Source organism: Pieris brassicae, chromosome 5, assembly GCF_905147105.1.
Source record: "Pieris brassicae chromosome 5, ilPieBrab1.1, whole genome shotgun sequence".
Classification (NCBI taxonomy): domain Eukaryota; kingdom Metazoa; phylum Arthropoda; class Insecta; order Lepidoptera; family Pieridae; genus Pieris; species Pieris brassicae.
Genome location: NC_059669.1, coordinates 10,152,927 through 10,175,171, shown reverse-complemented (window position 1 = coordinate 10,175,171; position 22,245 = coordinate 10,152,927). Strand labels below are relative to the sequence as shown.

Genomic DNA, 22,245 nt, shown 5'->3' with positions numbered 1-22,245 from the left:
ATCTTAGTATATTAGTTGTGACTCTCTCAATAATGGAAGTTATGACCCACCTCTTTATATGAATATGTAGAATTATTAATCGCTGAACATTAAATTATAAATATATATAAACGATCACCATGTTATATTATTCATGTTAATACTGTATATTTGTGTGTTGGAAATACGTTATATGGTTTCTTGAAAGTTAAAAGCCTCACCTATCTTAAATTTTGAATTCTGGTTAGTTAGTTATACTTTTGGACAATCATTTATTACCCATTGTTTGAGAAAATTTGGTTGCACTATTTCGTATATATATAAAAATTGTAACATGATATCGGATATATAATAATAGAATTTTATTGACTTTTGTTCAGTGCTACGGCGGGCTTTCAGTATGTTCGATTCCAGCAAACAAGGCAAAATCGAGAAGGAGAAAGTACGTACAATACTCAATACGATGGTGCATAACTACGATGATAATGATTTGGATAAGATGCTGGATGCAGAAGATGTTGATGGTATGACTATACTTTGTATAGATTCAAAATGTAATAGTTATTAACTCTGAAATTACTTGACGCGAATCAAATTAAAAATCATTTATTCATATACATATGTAACACAATGTACACTTATGATCGTCAATAAAAAAGGAATATACATTAAATGCTTCTAATTTTACATTTACTGCCAGTTCTCAAATCGAAGGGCGTAGAACGGAAGAGAAGAACTGGCAATAAACTCTCCGCCACTCTTTTTAATCGCCACGTTTTTTTTTGTATTACACAACGTTTGTAAGGGGCTGCAACCATCACACCATGTTCCACATGACATCAGCAGGAGGCATCGTGAAATAGGAGCACGCACTTACATTCTCGTGGGAACAACACGCAATGCGACGCCCATCTATGGACGCATGCTTTTCTTCGTACCCAGGCTTTGCACTAATGGATTTTTATACTTGCTATAGACGGAATGTTACAGAAGGTTAAAATAAATAAATCAGTGATGCTACAACATTTTAGGTCTGGGCTTTAGATTTCTGGATCTGTTTCCTGATCATGTGCCTGACACATGCTGTCAACATTTTGGATTTGAGACCTTTCGGTTTCCTAACAATGTTTTCCTTCACTTTTCGAGCGATAACATTCGCCCACATAGAAAGAAAGTCCATTGGTGCACAGCCGTGGATCGAACCTACTACCTCAGGGAAGAGAATTAACTGTTAAAGCTACTAGGCCAACTCTGCTCACTATATTATCGTGCATTTAATATGTGGGCGTAGCCTTCTGTTCGGACCCAGATTTTGCATCAATAGATATTTATATCTTTTCATACTTGCTATCGACGGAATCTGTTATAATAGGCTCCTCATTCGTTCATTTGTTTTCCTCGTTCCTTGTGTTCGCTACAAGAATCAAATTCATTTGAAACATGTATAAAATTCTGTGGCCTCCTTTAACGACTTTGTCGCTATTAATATACCGTATAATTTTTATGTATATTATAATATAGTTTGAGTTTTTTCTCATATTTTTATGAGGTAATTAGGAGTGATATTTTCTCGATATTTGTGTTGTACTGAATTCTCGTTAAATTCAGCTAATACTGATCCTGTATGGCATTGAGGCGTCAAGGTAATTTCAACGAAGCTATTTTGTTAAACATCAAAGCAAACTAAAACTGTCCCAGACACGCTCATAAAATCGCAAAGTGTTTACAAGTTTAACTGATACGTAAACTGTAACCAAACACATAAAATTTGGTTTTGACTGAGTGTAATATTTTTATAAACATATTCATATCAGCTTAATAGATAAAATGGGGCATGGGACATATTTGTATGTGTTTTATTGGTCCTTTTGTATAGAAAAGTAGCTTTTGTTGTCGAAACTATTATTCGAAGTGTATCTGTAGTACGGCGGGCTTTACGACATTATTTCCATCAGTGGCGGATATAACAGCTGGCTGAGTAGATTAGAGCCCAGGGCGGCAGGTTTTTGGGGCGGCAAATTTTGGAGGCAAATACTTTTTTGCTGGTTCTCTGATCTTTTATAGATGTCTGTAATTTTTTTTGCCGATGGTTTTTTTAGTAACGATTACTCCGAATGTACAAGTGAGAGCCTCGTTTTTTTTTAAACCAATTGTGTTACCCTTGATGAAACTTTGTAAACTTAAAGAAGAGCGAACAGTGTCACAGGTCTCTGACTTACTAGGGGACTTACTACTCTTCCATCTGAATTCTATTGTACATATAGCTAAACCAAAAAAGTACAATTTATGAATAAAATAAAGTATTTTATTTACATACATAATTTGTTTATTATATCCTAATTCAAAATGTACTAAATATTAAGAAACCTAGCTAAATCTCAGTCACTGAATTGAATTATTAACGTCATAGTGACAGTTTTTGACGGCTCGAACGCATAAATTTTCCATACAACTCGTGTAGGACATTCGATGTCCTACACGAGTTCTATACGCATGATGTATGTTTCCGTTTAGTCCACCCATTAAGTGATTCTCAAATATTTTATAGACAAGTTCACGTAAAATTATTAAGAGTACTAGTTGTAGTTATTAATATATTCAAACTCATAACAGCTTTATTAACCACGTCCACTTATTAACAAAAAAAAATGCGAAATTGATTCTAAATGTATGTGTATATTTACTACCAGTATGCAAGTCAAGTGCGTAGAGCGGACAAGAAGAACGCTCAAGACTAAGATAAGCTTCAAGTTTTGATTCATAAAAATTATTAGGATCATTCAAATATTCGTAAAATTTATAAAAAAGCTTTATTGATTAATTTACGTTTAACGAGAGTTTTGATAATTCTTTAATTTCGCTTGGGAGTTTGTTGTAAAAACGAACACAATTTCCATATGAGGAGTGGTTTATCTTCCGGAGCCTGGTTAGTCGCTTAGATTAGGCATGTTTCGAGTATTATTATACCTTGGTAACACTGAAAATGTTTAATGTAGAAGGTTGCCAATACTTTTATTGATTTTCGAAGCAATCTCTGTTGCTCTCTACACATCGTCGCATTCGATGGAACCACTGAGAAAAGCAGTGGGCCGTACGCTTTCACCGCATCTTCAGGACTCGTATAGCGAATACCTCCAATTTTACTTCTTGGGAATAAATGAAAGTCGCAGGGTGCCAAGTCAGGACACACAGGCGGATGAATCATTATCTCGACACCTGCTATTAAACAGTACGTTTTTCGGAATGCGCTGAAGCATTGTCCTGCTTAAAAGGCGCTGCTGTTGATTTTTTTCCAACAACAGGCAAGTAGTGATTGACATACCAGTCTGCAGTAACTGTCGTTCCGTCTTCTAGTACAACCGTCGCGAAATGACCTCGAACAGCACTGATGTTATCTTCAGTAGTCGCTGTTAAAGGACGTCCCTCACGCGGATCATCATTGAGATTGCTACGTCTACTCTTAAAATCGTTAAACCAATGTAAATAGTGGTACGAGATGGGGCTTCGTTAAGAAATGCTAATCGAAAAAAAATTCTCGCGTTAGGTTAATTTTCACGTGTAACAAGAGTTTTATATTTGCCGCCAATTCAGAAAAACAAATGACAAATGAATGCAATATACTACATTTGGTTACCAAAGCGTTCTAAAATTGAAATTGGAAAAAGTTTTCATTAGCAATGTGTCTAACTGGCCAGTTCTACACATTTCAGTATTACCCGCGTACTGGTGAAAGGCACCATTTCTTTTAAATTCGTTTCTATTGTTTTGTACATACAACAAGGCTTCAAGAATATATTGACCAGATAGTTTCATTATATTTAATTAATTAAACGAATGACACTATCTGGAGGACCTGGGTGCTTATGGAGCTTAGAGAATCAGATTTGTTAAAGTACCAATACTAATAATAAAAGTATTTATTTGCCAAACTATACAATCAGCTATATATGGGCTTAATTATGAATTTTAATATTTGGTACACACCTTATATTTAATAAAGACTTAAAGAGCGTCATTTGATATCTAGTTTATACTGATAAATCGAATTCGGCGTTGAGACTGGTTTAAACACATGTCAAAATTTAAACATCCCAAGCCCATGTTTAAATCTACTTAGAGATAAATAGGGATTGTGTACTGTTGTCTACTGTGGCTGTGTTGTAAGTAAGATAACTTTAATAATTTTTCAATAGATTTGATTTAAAATTTAATTTAATGTTTTGTCTCCACATTCAATAACATTTCTTACGAAAGCGTTTCGGTTGAACAACGAATTAATAGTTTTAAAAAAGAAGAGGATTCATTGATTAATTGATTAGTTTATTATGTAAAAAAATACCCCATGCAACTTAATTTTCAGTATACCAATCAGTTATCACTTATTTTATTTAGAAAAGCCCCCATTTGGATTGGTAAAAATAGTTTATATTTTTACACTTACGAATTGTGAATCACTATTTTTTGACACGCCAATGTAGTCTCGAGTCTCCCGTAGACCTATGGTTGTCCTAAACCACATTCTAAATCTCGCCACCTAAAAAGTGCTCAAGCGGGGAAGCATGCGTTCAAAAGAAGTGATGGTGACCCATCCCTCCAAGTACTGGACCTGACCTTCCCTAGCGTATGGCCCGGTCTGTGAAGACAAACCAACAATGGGCGTGGTGAGGCGGACGCAACCGCCGCATCGCATGTCGGGAAGCGGATAAGGCTCTGCTGTTACCGCATCCCGCCTAAGGCAATTGTTGGTGGCGCCTTGGGTATGCACAATAGCGGCTCCCACATAACCCTCCCACACCAAACAGTTTCGCCGCAGTATTCGCAATGCATTTTTCCAAGTAAAAAAAACCCTAAACCACTTTGGAAACAATAATCTAAATAGTTGTCTATGGCGATTATTATATGAGGCCACTTGAAAGTAAAAATTATATTAAATAATACAATTTTATCCATTAGAAAAATGTGAAACTTTATTTATTTGTTGAGTATTTGTGCAGTTGATCATAATTTAATTAAAAGTGTAACATTTTTAAAAGTGGTTTACTGAATAATTGAAACTACTTTTAAAAGTCTTAAATCAAATTTTAAAATTGCAATATATATCCCTTGTTAAAGACGTCTTAACTTTACGGTTCGTACATTTTAGAGATAGCAAAATTCAGTCAGTCGAAATTGTGGCGAGTGTATTGCAAACTTACATGAGATTTTATCACGTCCGACAAGCCCCAACTGTCACAATCACTTCCATAGAAACTTCAGCAAACTTGCTCAACATGATAAGTTCACATAAACTTCGTATTTACAAGTCTAAGCTTTGTTCAGATTTACATTGATGTTGAATATTCTGATAATACTAGAATACAATATAAGGTTATATGTCCATCATGCAGTGAATTAAACTAAGTTATTTGGATTTTTGTTTCGTACAATAATATTCACGAACATGTAGACATTTTTCACCTAACCAAAGGGAGAGTGAGGAAATATTTTAAGAGGGAAGACTTTGACATTATTTAGCAATAGTAACAAGTTAGGGTTTTCTTTGAAATATTAAGATGTTTAATTTCAAATTTCAGTTATCTTTATTCTCTATTATTGTACTCAATTGACTTATATTTTCTGTTTCTTAAATTTTGTAATGAATGTCATCTGTTCTGGCTTTGTATATTATCTAAGTGTTTTCTTTTATAACATGGATATGTGTATTGAACTATTTGTAAATAAATAAATTATCCCAAATAGCTAGATAAAGTTACAGTTCACTGGTATTGATCCCATCGGAGTTTTAGATAAAACAGATTATCGGGATATTGTTGTTAGTTTAATGTAATTATAAAATTTTAATAGTGTTTTACACAATTGTTATAAACCAAGAAACCTTAAAAAAGGTTACGTTTAGAATTGAAATTTAGCGTAATCGGTGACTCCCGTATATCAGCATTTTGTTAAAAATAAATTATATGTAATTTATATTTACTTTTTTTCTCTCAGTGGTTGCGTAAAAATAATCACAGGACAGCGATAATGTCCCGTATTGTCCACCTTTTTATTTAATTATATAAATTGCAATTTATTTATGTATTGTAATAAAGTCTACATAACGAAATATAATGGACTAGAGTATCACAGAAAATATAAAAGAAATACGTAATCAACAATTTTCATTTAGAAATGAAAATGATTCACGTTCTTAAGTCCCTACCGGAAGAGAGCTTAATTTACGAATGTCTTTGTTGCCTAAATATACGGATTTTGGTTCACATTCGTATATATCCAAGAAGGATGAAATAATCCATTATCCTCTAGGCCTCATTAAGAGACAATGGAAACACGATATTAGGTCATAATATATGAACATTTTGTTTATTTAACAAACATCTATAACACCCAACAGTGGCGCTACAACCTTTTTAGGTTTTCATTTGACTTCTGTATTTGTTCAAAGATCATTTGTCAATCTAATAGGCAAGTTGGCGATCCGCCTCCTGTACACTCCGTCAACATTTGCTAGACCCGAACGTTTCCTCACGTTTTCCTTTACCGTTCGAGCCAATGTTAAATAGACAGAATGTCCATTGCTCCAGGGAACAAACTTACAACCTACGAGATAAGAGTCGTACGCTGAAACCACTAGGCCAATACTACTATTAACACCTTAGTGTCTAAAAAAGACCACATTATGAATTTAAAAAAACAATTTATTTATGTTATTAATTCCTTTTATATGGTTTTAAAAGTTTCTAAACTATCATTTTCCAATGAAAGAACAAACAAGGAAAGTATTGAAACGTAGTAATAACAATTAGAAGAACGCTTTGATATAGTTTAAATATTGCTATAACTTATTTTTTAAATATAAATGGGGAATATTTACGTACTGTCCGTGCAAACCCGGGATGAGATCATATATTATTTATTCGGGTAATAAACAAAAACGGCAAGATGAACAATTAAATATACTCTTTTCTTAATGGTTTTATGTAAGAATTGTTTGTTTACGAAAGTGCGATTGCAGAACAAATTTATATATTTGGATTTCATTTGTATAGAATTATTGCGAAACGACATTACTAAACGGAAATATAAAATAAATTAAATAAAACGTAGTATTGCCTTTTATATAAAAAAAACTTTTACACATTTAAAGAAAACACTTTTTCAACGGATTGACGTTATATATTATAAAGTACTTGCGAAAGAAAAAAGATTCTTGCCAAGATTGGTACGCGCCATTAAAATAAAAAAATCACAACAATTTCAATAAAGAAGATGGCCTAAAATGATCCAATAATATCCAAACTAAAACCCCAGGACAAACAATCCGCGCAAAATAGAGGACACCGTGAGTAATTTCTGCAAAAACCCGTCATCTTTTAGTCGATATGAACCCCGGGAAATAAATACAGATAATATAACTTTCTCTACAGCTGTGATACTTTTTGGCATTCACAACCTTTTGTCTTCAATCACCGAGACCACGCACGCTGTAAAGCATGCAAAACGTCGGAAACAAAAACGTATATTTATGTAAAATAATATATAACTTCAGTCCGTTGAAAAAGTGTTTTCTATAAATAAATCAGTGGCGTTACAATCTTTTGTAGGGCCTCAGATTTTTGTTTCTGTTTTGTGTTCGTTTGTCAATCTAATAGCTAACTAAACTCATTCCAGAACCTCAGGAATGAGAGTCCCACTGTGAAGCCGGCCAACACTGCTCAACCAAATTTGTGGCTTGGAAGATTAGGACTTCATTCTACGTGGCTTTTTACTACATTACACACGAAATGATTCGGAAATGTGAACATTTTCCCTCTAATCATAAATCCATAAGACACGAAATACGATTGTTCTCTGTGAAACCTTTCAATGGTTTAAATCTATTTTAAGCCTGCAACTGCATTACGTAATTTCAGGATCAGGCAAGCTGAATTTCGACTCATTTGTCCGAGTTGCGACCCACTTCTTGGATGAAGACGACGAAGCACTACAAAAGGAGCTTAAAGAAGCTTTCAGATTATATGACAAAGAAGGTCTGTTTATTCAAAATTTGTAGTGATTTTTATTATGTAGTAATTTTTATTTCCAAATCATTATTCTACCTTAACAAATACTACAAATTCAATAGAACGTCATAATAATACCCACACCGATTATCCCACATAAAAATCATATATTTATATCCCTGTCTTATAACTAACAATATAGCAAGCAACTCTTGTGAACACTGCCAGTGTAAAAAACAAATAGGTCTCAGTAGAAATTTTGTTAATTATTTGTATTGCTCACGTGAGTGGCGCTTCATTAACCAAGTTGGAATGTCCAAAGTTTAGTTGAAGCCTCAGGTTCCTACTTAGTACCCGTAGATCCAGTCTCTCCATTATATCCAGATTATGAACCCGACCCGTAAATATCTTAAATAAATATAATGACACAGCTAGCTTTCTTCTGAGGCGTAGCTGGTCGTAACCCACCGTACCCAGAATATACAGGGTCGGGTAGGTACATAAGCGGATACAAGGGATACACTCCATTCTCATTTTATGGCTATTTTTAGGAAGTTAGAATGAATCATTCAATTTTAAGCGTTATTAAACGGTTTGCCTGCATGAAATCTGAGGCCGTTCTGTATTTACTTTCTTTAATTACTTGTGATTTTAAGTATGATAAAAAGTGTTAATGTGGATTTTTTTATTCTTCGATTAAATTATTTGACTAGTCGTTGTGACTGAATGACTTATGTTGTATATGTCCCGACTCGTTATAAAAAACACTGAACACTTTCTAAAAAACATAGTGAACATAGTTATGTCTAAAATCTATACCGGTTACTATATATTCCCAATAGCAGCATTTGCACTTTAAAATTAAGCTGATTTAGTGATATTACTACTAATAAATAATAATGAAAGCGGTCTGTTGAAATGAAACTAGCAATTTTATTTCACATTATTGCCGCGTGGGTGTAAAATTTAAACCAGTGAAATTCATTGTCTTCGAAGTCTTAACATAAAGTTTAATATAGATTAATATTTATCTAATTCCATATTACACTATGTACATGTGGTGTCCATTTAACTATATTTATAGCTATGCTGATACCCTAGAAAAGACCAATCTTTTGTCTTTCACTTAGGTTAGGTTAGGGTAAAGTATTCTCTCTCGGTCTCAAGCGGCCTGGAACCAGCTTCATGTCAGATATAAGCCCGGGAAATAGTCCATTGGGTTGATTGCCTTGGCGAGTTCCTAGAGCCCATCTTGAGGGCGTGCTGGTTCTACATATCTAGTGTAAACTCCATGTAACGTTGCTCGATTTAACGACGAACCTTTGGTTGGTTTAGCTTCCATACAATGACTACATATACGCACTGTCAATAACGACAATAATGGAGTAAAGTACTTTTAAAGCTGCTAAAATTAGTAAAAACTGCGCATCGCTGTACGTTCTTTTCGCGCTTTATTATCCTAGTCCACTATAAACTCGACTGTCGGCATCATGCATACGAACTTTCTAAGAAATTTGTTCTTTTGTTTACAAATTGGGATTGCTTGCACGTGTACTATTGTTGACCATGACTAATTCATAATTCAGTCATGGATTATCTATACGTTATTCTTCTCTTCATTTAACAACAACTCTGTATAACGCCATAAAATGCACAGTCCCCCACAGACAATTCAGTGTCGTAATAGTTTACACTGCATTTTTATTCGAATATAACGTAACAGATTATCTTAAGTATATAAAAAGCCTATTGTTCTATACTAACTTATACAAATAAAGTTATATTTAAAAACATCTAATCTAAAAAATACATTTTCAACAATATGACTTTCTCTTCATAGTTCGCTGAGTAAAGTTTATTTTTATTACGATTCCTTTGATGGCCTTTGTTGTACGAAGTATTTTAATAATGCCGCGGTATTTTATCTTACTGAATACAATGTATTTTTAATACTTATAATGAGTCGGATTAAAAAAAATGTTCTACGCAATTGTGGCTTCATTGTATGGATTACAAGCAGTTTTTTAATTTATTGTGACCACAAATATCTTAGATAAAACAAGTGACGTTCCGAAGATTGTATGTTAGACGAAGAATACATCTATTGGGAACTTTCCATGAGAAAGGGTAACTTTTAGATTTATTCGAAGTTGGTTAACAATAGGTTAAACTGCGAAAACATTACTAGTGTTAGATAACTCATTCTATATGATAGTAAATTGTTCTTATAGACCAGTTTTGACCTAATCGCTTCAACGTGCAACTCTCATTCCTGAGGTCTGAGGTTTTAGCCCCGGCTTTACACTACTGAACTTTCTATGTAAGAATTTAACATTCGCTCAAACGGTAGAGGAAAACATTATGAGAAACCGGCATGCCTTAGACCCAAAAAGTCAGTCGTGTGTCACAGGGGGCTGAACACCTACTTGGCTATTAGATTGACAAATGATCATAAAACTTCTGAAGCTCGATTGTATACCGATTTTATTTAAATTGTTTCAACAACTACAAAGGATATCTGCTATACTCGTATATCTAGGTTACAAATGGAGCTATTGTTAAAATTATAATGATTAAAACAAATTCAAACAAAAACGTCTGAAACATGAACACAATAATGTTTCATACAATTTTGACAATATAATAACTTTTGTGTTTCGACATTCGAACTTTAAATAATCTGCCAACTGCACCATTAGGTCTTAGTATAAATGTTTCAGCGCCTAATTTTTACTTTCAGCAGAAGCTTTTAGCCAATGTATCGAGAAAATCCATTAAGCAATCTGTATCATTCAACAATGTGCTTACGAAATTTATTTCAGCAATCTGGAATTACGTGGAACACCTTACCTATGGATTGCTTTTTCAAAATTCAAATTTAATATTTTTACAACTTTTTGAAGTTGTCCATGACTTTTACAAGTTTCGTATTTCACCTTACTTGTAATTATAGGGAAGTTCAAGCTTTTAGTAAATTATTTATTCTTTTACAATCAATAGATATTCTTTTGCTCCACGGATTGGTTGGCTCAGCAGCATCAATCCCCGGCTGTGCACCATGGACTTTCTTTCTATGCTCATTTAACATTCGCTCGAACGGTAAAGGAAAACATCGTGAGGAAACCGGCTTGCCTTAGACACGAAAAGCCGACGGCGTGTGTCAGGCTTAGAAGGTTGATTCTACTAGCCTATTAGATTGACAGAAAATACACAGAAATGTGAGGTCCAGACCTAAAAAGGACTAGCGCCACTTATACATTTTTGTCTTGGAATATGAAAATTACTAATATTTTTTTATATTATTTAGGTAATGGATATATTCCTACATCAAGTCTCCGCGAGATCCTTGCAGCGTTGGACGATCAGTTGACGTCAGACCAACTCAATGAAATGATAGCAGAAATCGATACAGACTCATCAGGCACCGTGGACTTTGATGGTTCGTATTAAAAGCTTTTTAAGAGTAAGAAAGTAGACCATGCAATTATCTCATATTAATGTTTTCAAAGGTCAGCAACAGTAAGGGTGCGTTATAAAACCACCAAGTTTAAATCATTCTAAAAATAGTTTAATTACAATGAATTTAAAATAAAAATACTCGATCTAATTTAAAAAATAGCCTTTGTGAGATGCAAAACGCTATACTCGGAATTATAATTTAAAAAAAACATATTTATTCTAAACTATAATAAGCTTTCGCATCTAAATGCATGTCCAAATCGTAAGTTATATTCTTTTTCAGAATTCATGGAAATGATGACTGGTGACTAAGACGAGCGACAAAAATATAAAAAAAAAACATATGATATATCTATCTAATAATCTACTGTATTGTTACAATAAAATTTTTGTTCATTATATGATATTTTTATAACTTATTTTAAACTTTCTTTAAAAAAAAAAACAAAAATGTATTATAAGTAACAATATTTATTTCTTGGCGAATGCTTCTAGAATCTTCTTTCCGTCCCTATTTGCTTAGCTCCTTCTCTATCTTCCTTTACTGTACAAACCTTATATATCCAAATCGCATCCCTATCTCTTGTACTAACTAATGAAAAACTAATCTAAAAATTATCTCGATTAATGTGCACTTTTTCTTTTTCATGTGTACTTTTTTTTGAAGTGAAACTTCTTTTTGATACTTTTTGACAAAGGATAGATATCATCTACCTTCATATTATAAAAGGATAACGATAACAATGATTGTAATAATTCTATAACAATTAATGAAATTCTGCAATAATCTTAGTAGTAATAAGGTAAAATGAAATAATTGTATTATTTGTATTCATAAAAGCCTTTTGTTAAACTTTATCTCATTTAACTGTATTTTACCAATGTCTGTAAAGTTGCATATTGTAGATAATTTTTCGAATAATAAGGTCATAAAGAAGTTTCACTTCTTACGTGTGTACACGCACACATTTTTTTAGTTTATCTTTTTGATCCTGTTCTAGTATTGTCTTAATATATTATGTATAATGTATTTTTGCATTTCTTGCTTACTTTATCTATTTTATTTTTTATTTTCTCACAGTTGTTGCCTGAAAGAGATCACTTGAAAGCGATAAGGCCACTGATTGCCCTCCTTTTTCATTTAATTATATGAATCGTATTATATCTATGTATGTAGTATTAATAAATTAATATGTATTGGATGTTGCGTGATAACAGTCGTCTTTAAAGTCTTGCAATCATATTAAATTATTTTTTTTTCTGCTATTTTCTCCTATCGAAGCGAAATAAAAAAAGTTGTCTACCGAAGCCACGCTCAAAGTAATGTAAAAAAGTCATTTAAACAGGATTTTTCCGGCAGAGCTTTGCACTGAGGCGTGTTTGAATTTAATTTCATGTGCAGGTGATGTTTTATTCCTAGCAGAAAGAGGGTTTCGTATGTAAAGCTATAATGTTATTTAATTAAAGGCAGTGTTGGCTTGATCGTGTGATTCTTTCGTGTATTCTGCTTTTGACATACGCACGTACTGTAAAGGAAAACATCTTGTTAGTATAATTTCGATTCAGCATCCATTTCGATCTACTTGCATAGTAGGAGGCCTAGACTAGGTTGTAGTGGCGCTGTTTTTTTATTACTTTAGTTAATTTGATATTTCAAAGAGTACCGAGAGATTTTTACGCCAACTTTTTTTCTCGCACCTGTCTTGGCCGATGAGCAGAAATGTCCACCGATACATATTTAATGACGAGGAATAAGTGATACCTGTATCTTATATTCCATAATAAACATGTTTTATTTTATTTTTAATCCAATGTGTAACGTAATACACATATAAACTCGAGAGTGCGTTGTCAAATCAATGTTGCATTATAAAACAAAGTGATTTTCTCCGTAATACAGGATCCGGAACTATCGCCTTTGTTTCGTTTTCGATTCGATTCTGGGAGCCGCGAATAAATCAAACAACGAGTGCGATCAGACAAACGGATATGACGTATCATTTTACGTGTAAACGTATTAGACTAGAGATGCTGTTGATCAATAACAAACGCGAATTTGAAAGAGAACAATTATTGATAATATATGATTAATAGCTTTAATCCGGTTAAAAAATTGTTTTCTTTCAATATATAAAAGCTATGTTAATCAAAGACGCGAACGCAAACGCGAATTTGTTTCATTAAAACTTTTCATCTCCTTTCTTGATTTTACATCTATCGAAAAACCATGTATCAATTCAAATTTGTAGCATATTGTTTTAAAACAACTTTTATTAAATATTTTATATTATTACGATTTTTTTACCCAGCTCTGTACCAGAATTAAATGAATTATATGTTTCTTTCCAATCGAATTCGACGTATTTAGACGATGAAATTGTCGGTATTAGGCTTGCAAACATTACACTACCGGCTGAATAATATGACGATAAACGCCATCGGTTTAACAAACCAAAGTTGAAGCAGTCACACGAAATATAGAACATTCGGGGTTTGTGATAAATAGGTTTGTAGGTCAAAGGACGCGATTTCAATCGGAACCAGTTGGATTTATAAAACGTCGATAAGACAGAAAAACTGTGAGTTCTTCAAAGTATAGTAAAAGTAAATTTATTATTTACTCTTGGTAAAAGAATTTTATTTTGTTGTTATTATAAAGAAATGTCCATTGTTTTACAACTTTTTAATGCACTTTTTTACGCTTGAACCAGCAATTCTATTAGTGGCCTAGTTCTTAACGGACCATCGCGCGATTCTTCTGGTAGGTAGTGTGAGTCTTCACGGGTGGTATCACTGAACATCTGGTGCCATCGCCTTGCCTTCTTTTGTACAAAAATGACAGATTATTAGTTTAATTTACAGATAAATTACACAGGTCTGCAACAAAAATGCTGACTGTATGTTTTCAATCATGAAACAAATACAGAAATCTGAGGCCAAGACTTAAAAAGGTTGTAGCGCCATTGATTTATTTTATTTATTTACTTAAAGTCACACAGTACCCGGGACAGTGGTGTATTTTCATAGATTCTTTAAAAAGAAGCCATTAAGCAGTTCTGCTTTACAATGGAGGGTTCCATGCTTCCATTCCTCTCGGTCATTCCGTACACCTAAAGGAAACCTACAAGAACTTGGAATTGGTTCTGTGCAAATTAAATTATAAAAACAACGGTTGGCAAGTGTGCGGAGATTTCATGTTGCTTGGAACACAATCTTGGTTTATAAGCAAGAGGTTATTTCTTGCTTTTTGTGTCCTCCACACAAAAAGTGTTGGTCTCCGAGGGAGCTCAATATTGGCGATAAGAACGTCATGCATGAAATTTGTGCATGGTGCCTCTTCATAAAGTTCTTCTACCACCGCTTCATATTAAGTTGGGATTGATGTAAAGTCACTTCCATGAGATGGCAATTGCAAGTATTTGTTTTATTATTATCATCTTTGAGGCCTCTCGGAAGTTGAAGGAAGGTGTTTTTGTTTGATCAAATATTAGACGATTTATAGCTGATTCATTATTCATCACTACCATGACGCATCCTCAATGAGAAGGGTGGATTCCTTTTAATGAGGTCATCGAGAAATTTTTAGGCAACAAAGACTCTAACTACATTTTTTTTTAAAGCATTTCAAGCTTTATGAGTTTAAAAGTACATTATCTTAATTCCCACCTCGACTACTTTTCAGATAATTTAGGAGATATGAGTGAAGAGCAATGTGAAGGATTTCACCAATATATTAAGGGGATTGAAAAAATACCAGGGAAGATGGAGCGTCTCAATGCAGAATACTGTTGGACGCTTCAGAGACATTCCAGATGCTTCCCACAAGCGAAAATGTACCAAAAGGAGTCTCACTTAGAAAAAGATACGTGTTTAGTACTTACTTATGAATGCATTTTAGGAACAAAAATAGTCATGTTATATTTTAAGACGATAAATTGTTTAACATTGATACCTACATTAAGAGAAAACGTGACATTCTATGACAAAATGAATGACGGATTCAGCACACCCAAAATCATAAGGATTACACAACAAGACCAAAACAGCTTTTGTTATTAACAATTAAATATTGACCAAGAGTAAAAACTCTTTAATTTCTATTATGTTCTAAAATCCATTCAATGTATTAAAAGTTGGAAACTAGTTTAATTTTATTCTGCAAGTCTATATTTTTACGTGATTCGATAAAGGATAAATAGACGAGAGTGAAGAGTGGAAGTGGTCATTTAAATATAAGTGTAAAAGAGAAGAAACATATAATCTACGGAAAGTGATTGAGACTTAAAGGTAGCAGAAGTTTATTTGATGTATGTATATTAAATATATTTATAAGCCCACGGAGAGCTGAAGTATGAACCAATTCTGGTTATGAGATTTTGGATTCGACTCCCCCCGGATCGAGCGGAAAAATCAACTGTAAAATGTGCTGATATATATCTGTTCTGTGTCCTTATCTTACCATATTCCAGTCGTGGCTCATAGACCTATAGAATACACTGTATTCTTTTGCGCCTGCGCCTTTTTTATTTAAAGTTTCCCACGTAAATGGCCAGTCTTAATAGACACTGGAATGAATCTAGAGGACTTTGTTACATAATAAGACACTATAACAAAATTTTTGTATGGTTTTGCATGTTCAATAATGTTTTTTGTATTATTCCTTACTTGACACGAGAGCTGGTGCATATGTATCGGAATACAGCGGGAAAGCCCAGCATTCAAGGGTTCACTGCCACACACAAACATTTTAAATTTATTTTAGTTTTTGTAGTTGCTGTGGATATTGTTATTTTGTTGTAAGGATTATCAAATTTCTCTCATATACTTATAACTTACCTTCATCTACATCTACCGCACTACATGCAGGTGACTGACATGAAAACAGGTAACCATAAGAAACGGCTAAATAAAACAATAAAATGTATATGGTCAGGCATGATCAAGCGTTGTCATTACCTGACTTACACTCCTAAAGCTACTGGTACTAGCGCTCCGGGCCTGCAAGAAGAAACATTTGTCCTATACACCAAGCACATATAGCATCATAGCCCAGGCCGACATGCCACACTGATATGTACAGAAATCTTTCCTATACATATTTGTCTCAAACGATATCCGAGAACTGAATCTTTTAATTTTCGCTACGATTTATCCTGCGTACTGCAATTTGATAGTTGTGATTTATCCAAAAAAATGTTTTTAAGACATAAATGTGGTTTTTATTATTAAAGCAGTGAAATACATTTTGAAAATTATGTATAATAGCTGTTAATTATAGATTTGCATATTGGTTTAAATATACACGAACAACATGTAGACTTTAAATAGATCTAAACTCAGTGACAATCGGAACAAAGTCGAATCTATTGATTTATGTCCCGCGATTTCACGCATACTGCTTTCGCGTTTGAGAAAATTGGATGCAAGATCGTGGAAATGAAAAATGTGAAAATTGTCCATAGATTAATGTTTTTAACCCAAGTTTCCATTTTAGATATTCCTATGCAATGTTGCTAACTTTAAGTAATAAAGATTCGAAAATTAATTGTCAAAACATTGCGAAGAATTTCTACATTATAAATTCTACATAATTCTGAAATTTAAGGAAGGTATAGACAAAAAAGATTTAAGGTGATGTGACTGTGGTACAAAAGGGTGCAGAGCAGAAAGGAAAGATTTCCGTGCAGCATATCTACCTTATTGGCCCATTACACAGTATATACAAATGCACAGATTATATTGAAATTCCATTTGACAGTTGTACAATTCATCTGTCAAGTGAAGTTTCAGACACACAAAACATGTAAATGCAAGCATATCCGTGTTTAATCATTACCATTGACAAGTGGAAAGCTAGAAGTTGCATACCTCGGAACACGTCTTTTGTGACGTTATAGTGAACGATACGACACGATAACAATGTTGCGGAAGTATAGTTTTATAATAGTGTATTATGTTTACATTTTATACGAAATATGTTTTTTTATGGAAAAGATTACTTACAGTTTCTAGTACTCAGAAAAAGCGCTATTCCATCTTGCAATATACTCTTCAAGCAACAGACTTCTTAAATATTAAATGTCTTAAATGGGCGTCTTAAGTGACGGTCATAACGAAAAAATGTTCCACAAACATTGGAGACTATACCACCAAGTCTTCGTGGATATTGTCTAAAATTTTCGTGTCGTATAGTTTAATTGTGGCTCTTACTTCATTATTCATAATATAGCACTCACTTTTAAGCTTTACAAATAACCGTTAGCACGATAAAAACATTTTCAATGGCTGTTAGTACCACTTACACCAATAAAAGCTACATTTAAAGCATTCTCACACATCCATGAACAGCGCTATTCAAGTATTCAGTTGTACAAGAGTGGGTGTCGAGTTGTAGGTACAAATTATTGAGTAAAGTAGTAACTAAATTGAAGATCACTTGTGTTGAAAGTTCCAGAATTAGTTACACAATGGTCTGTAGTAACTGTCTTGTAATCGGTCTGTGATGCCTATGAGCGACAAACCTAGAACAACTGTTGTATATTGTGAAATTAACCTGTAGTAATTAAGACAAGATTACAAGAATTTGATAATGATATAATCATAGTGTTAAACACATTTAAAAGTTATGTAATTTTTTGAAGTGAATCTTCTTTATCGGCGTTGAAAAAAATTACCGTCACCTTTTTTGGTTACGCGCCATCTTTTTCTTGTCCCTACAATACTTGATTCGAAGAGAAATTACATTACAATTACAAATTTATATAATAACGATAACAATGATAGTAATAATTCTATTACAATTAATGAAATTCTGTAATAATCTTAGTAGTAATAAGCTAAAATGAAATAATTGTATTATTTGTATTCATGTCTATGATAATAAAAGCCTTTGTTAAACTTTATCTAACCTAACTTTATTTAAGCAATTTCTATAAAATTGCATATAGTAGATCATTTTTCGAACAATAGGGTCATAAAGAAGTTTCACTTCTTACATGTGTACACGCACGCGTTTTTTAAATTAAGTAGTGATTTTCATTATTAATATTTCACATGAAACGCAATTGACCGATACAAAATACGAATTATTTACAGCACGAAATTAATTTAATACAAGTAGGTTAGGTAGTTGAGAAGGTTCATATTACAGGAACTAAACTAATTTATCCCTTATTTTCCTGTTCGCTATATTTATGATCCTTTTGCTTGTTTTTCCTATTACTGGAAACAGCTAAGCTAAGCTGTTTTTGGCTTCGAGAATATTAAAGAAATTTACCTTCTTAACATTAATTACACAGAACTGGAACAGTTTTAGATTCACAGTAAGCTTCAAATAAATCAAATTGAAGGAAAATCAAGAAGATGCTACGATCTTTTAGTTCAAAATTCTCAGAGACCAGATATTTTAAATTCAGTATGGTATTTTATAGTAGTATTAGTACAAACAAAATCTATTTTATATGCATATATATTCTGTGTGTTTGTAATAAAACTCCTCCTATACGGCTGTACCGGTTTAGATGTGTTTAGTGTTTCAATTTACAATTAGATAATCTTTTAAGTTTCATTTTATTTAATTTAAGATGTGTGACGGATCACCTAGTAATTAAATAAAAAGTATATATTAAAAAATATATATAACCGATATTAATGAAAAACCGCTAACTAAGAAATACACTTAAAACAATACCTTTTTATAAATAAAACTAAAAAAATTGTTAAAAACTATATGAACAAAGTAATTTTCACATTTTTTAAAGGATAATTAATTTGGACAACAAACAAACATGTAGTCGCATAAAAGCTGTTTCCGTTGAAAGGCGAAATAACAATAGTCTGAAACGAGGATGTAGCGACAGCGTATACCAATTTCCTCTCTGTGAGCCACTTCCGGTCTGGCTGACGTGAGACCTATTTACGATCTACTCGAAATTAATAGCCGCGTGTTTATCTCTTTTAATTAAAAAAAACGTAGATCGTATTGTATACATTAAATCGAATTAAGGAAAAACAACTTCAATCAAATACTGTTGAGCTGAATGAACGAATGGAACATTTTTGAATGTAACTAAAATAGCAAGGACGAACGGAGGACGTCCTTCTATGGAGGCTTATAAGTGAGATGTCCCTCAAGTTATGCATAATGAATACCACTGCTAGTAGTATGTTGTGCAAAATGTGAGGATGAAAACCGCCAAACATCAACAAAGTTCATTCAATGCCTTTAGATAATAGTTTTCAATAATAAGTTTATGACAGGTTTTATAATTTACAATTACGAAAAGGGATGCCCATATAGGCACGACATACTTAAACTAAAATTTTTGACACATATTTATGACCACATACAATCGTCTAACATTTCAATAAAAGTACAAAAAATTCACAACACTACTTAATTTCCGCGTTGTGAGACTATGTCACCTAATACGTTATATGTACTTCATATATTTAATCCAAATGAAAGTAACGATTATTCGAGTCACGAGTTAAGTTTAAACCCCGGGTAGGGCGGGATGACCCCTACTGCCCCACATTTGGGGTTAAAGTCGATTATACGGATTTAGGTAAATATAACTAAAATTTGTGATATATCCTTTGTGAGCTTGGGTATGTTACTAGTGTAAAATGTTTGATCCTAAAAGCGAAGTATTTTAGTAGTTAAGCTTTTGAATTAGTATTTTAAGGATATACATGTAGTCCAAAATTTTGAATAGTTAAGCTACCTCAAAAGTTACGAAAAGTTCAAACCAATCACAGGAATTTATTGGCGTACCACTGCTGAATATTTTGTCCTTATTACTCTCGTGGAGCGTGCAATGCTTGGCACGTCTATTCGCGATCGCGTACTAAATGAATCCATTCATGAATAGACCGGCGTGAGTGATGGTTAGTGTCGTAACATCTAAGTGGTGATGGGCTGGCTACTTATCCCGCATGGAGAATAACCTCGAGACCTCGGTAGACCAAAAGACTACGACATCGTCAAGGATGTTAATCCCATAAAACGCTCCCAGTGGGTGCAGAGAGGCCAGTGCAGGGCGTACTGGTGGAAGATGGAGGAAATACACCAAAATAGAAGCTGATGATGATGATGATTCCTCTCGTATAGAAAGTCCAACCTCCTTATATTTGAAAGAAAACACTTTTTAACCGGATTAAAGCTATTAATATAAACTTATAATTACTACTACTATACTACTAAGCTATTTGTATTAATATAAACTTATAATTATGTTACATTATTTTAAATTTTCCGACGCTTCGCGTGCTTTTCAGTGTGCGTGGTCACGGTGACTGAAGGCAAAAGGTGTTGAATGTCAGCTGTAGAGAAAGTTGGGTTATCTGTATTTATTTCTCCGGAGTTGATATCGACTAAAAGATGACGGTATTTTTTTATTTCAATGGCTTCGCGTACCCATCTTGGGAAGAATCTTCAATCCGTTTAAAAAGTGTTTTCTTTCAATGTGTAAAAGCTATGTTAACAAAAGCCAATACTCCTTATATTTACTTTATGCTTACGATTTTAAAAATCTTAATATTCACCGTAACTGAAATAATAACTGTATAAACGACTTTACCCGTTTTTCGCAATTAATTAGTTTAGCGCTCAGTTTAAAAAACAAACAGAAAGTGTAAAAGAAAAACTCATTAAATGCAAACCAGTCAGCCCACGACCAGAAACAGCTCAACGTATGACGGATAATTTTACTCTGAAGTGTAATTTATAACAACTGTATATTATATTTACTAAAAATATATACTTATTGATATAATAATTAGCAGTTTGTTCGTTCGCAATAAGCATTAACACTGGCATGAATTTTAGTTTGTTTACTGGAAATAACTAAAAACTTATTTCATAATGTAGTCAAATAATAATTAGTTTAATGAAAATACACAATCAGTGGTGGATTTACAAATTTTCAGTATTACATATAGTAGTATAGTAATAGTGTGAAGTTTTTGCCGCCCTTGCCTCTACAATTGTCATGTCTTAGATTATTTTTAAAATGCATCAATTTCTTTGCACGTATAATAATTTTTGAGGTTGATTTTTGAGCACAAAGTTAAACTATCCAGTTCGCAGCTCCCACCAGTAGTAGAACTGACATGTATAGGTTAATAGGCAGAATACACTTTCTGCAATTTCGATCTTTTCACTCATACAAAGTATCAGCTCAGGGCGGTGGAAACTTCTACCTGTAAAACATCAGAAAACCGACATGCAGAAATCTTTTTGATTTCTATGAGGTAACAAAAAATCAGTTCCTTCGTTAGCCGCCCTAGGCTCCAGCCTACTCAACCTGCTGGTAAATCCGCCACTGACAGTAATAAAAGCAGCATTACAAAGAATAAATTTTCTTACATCAAAGCGAGTCCTTTTCGGTCACTGTCTCAATAGTCATTTTTAATTATACCTTGACGTAATTGTTTCGATATTTTTTTAATATTGCGCTTGCCCAAATTGAGAATATATCTCAGTTAATCTACGCTACGAACGACTTCTTTCTTTCCTAAATTTTTCTTCTTCATATTTGTATTTTTCTTTAAATAACTGACTAGCATTGATTAGTTTTTCTAGTCTAGTTAGGCTATATAAATCCAGTTATTATATAAACAAGAACTAAATTAATACTAAATTCATCCTCAAATATGTATGCATTAATAAGTGTAAAAAAACTAACTGGTAAAATCTATACATCCAGTTATTATATAACCAAGAATTAAATTTTTTGAAAGACTTCAAAGCTCGCTTCGGTGTAGAAGGCGGACCTTAATCACATAACGTAGCAGCGACTTAATG

General features: G+C 33.1%; 1 protein-coding gene across 2 annotated transcripts in view; it reads left to right on the top strand.

The window, feature by feature from the left end:
- Positions 1-11,837, top strand: part of LOC123709289 (troponin C-like) — a 31,597-nt gene extending 19,760 nt beyond the window's left edge. For both annotated transcript variants that reach the window (XM_045660499.1, XM_045660498.1), the window contains exons 3-6: positions 360-503; positions 7,890-8,006; positions 11,287-11,418; positions 11,722-11,837. In XM_045660499.1, coding sequence (XP_045516455.1) covers positions 360-503; positions 7,890-8,006; positions 11,287-11,418; positions 11,722-11,750 — 422 coding nt within the window. In that variant the 3' untranslated portion in view covers positions 11,751-11,837. The remainder of the gene's footprint in view (positions 1-359; positions 504-7,889; positions 8,007-11,286; positions 11,419-11,721) is intronic.
- Positions 11,838-22,245: the final 10,408 nt, after the last annotated feature.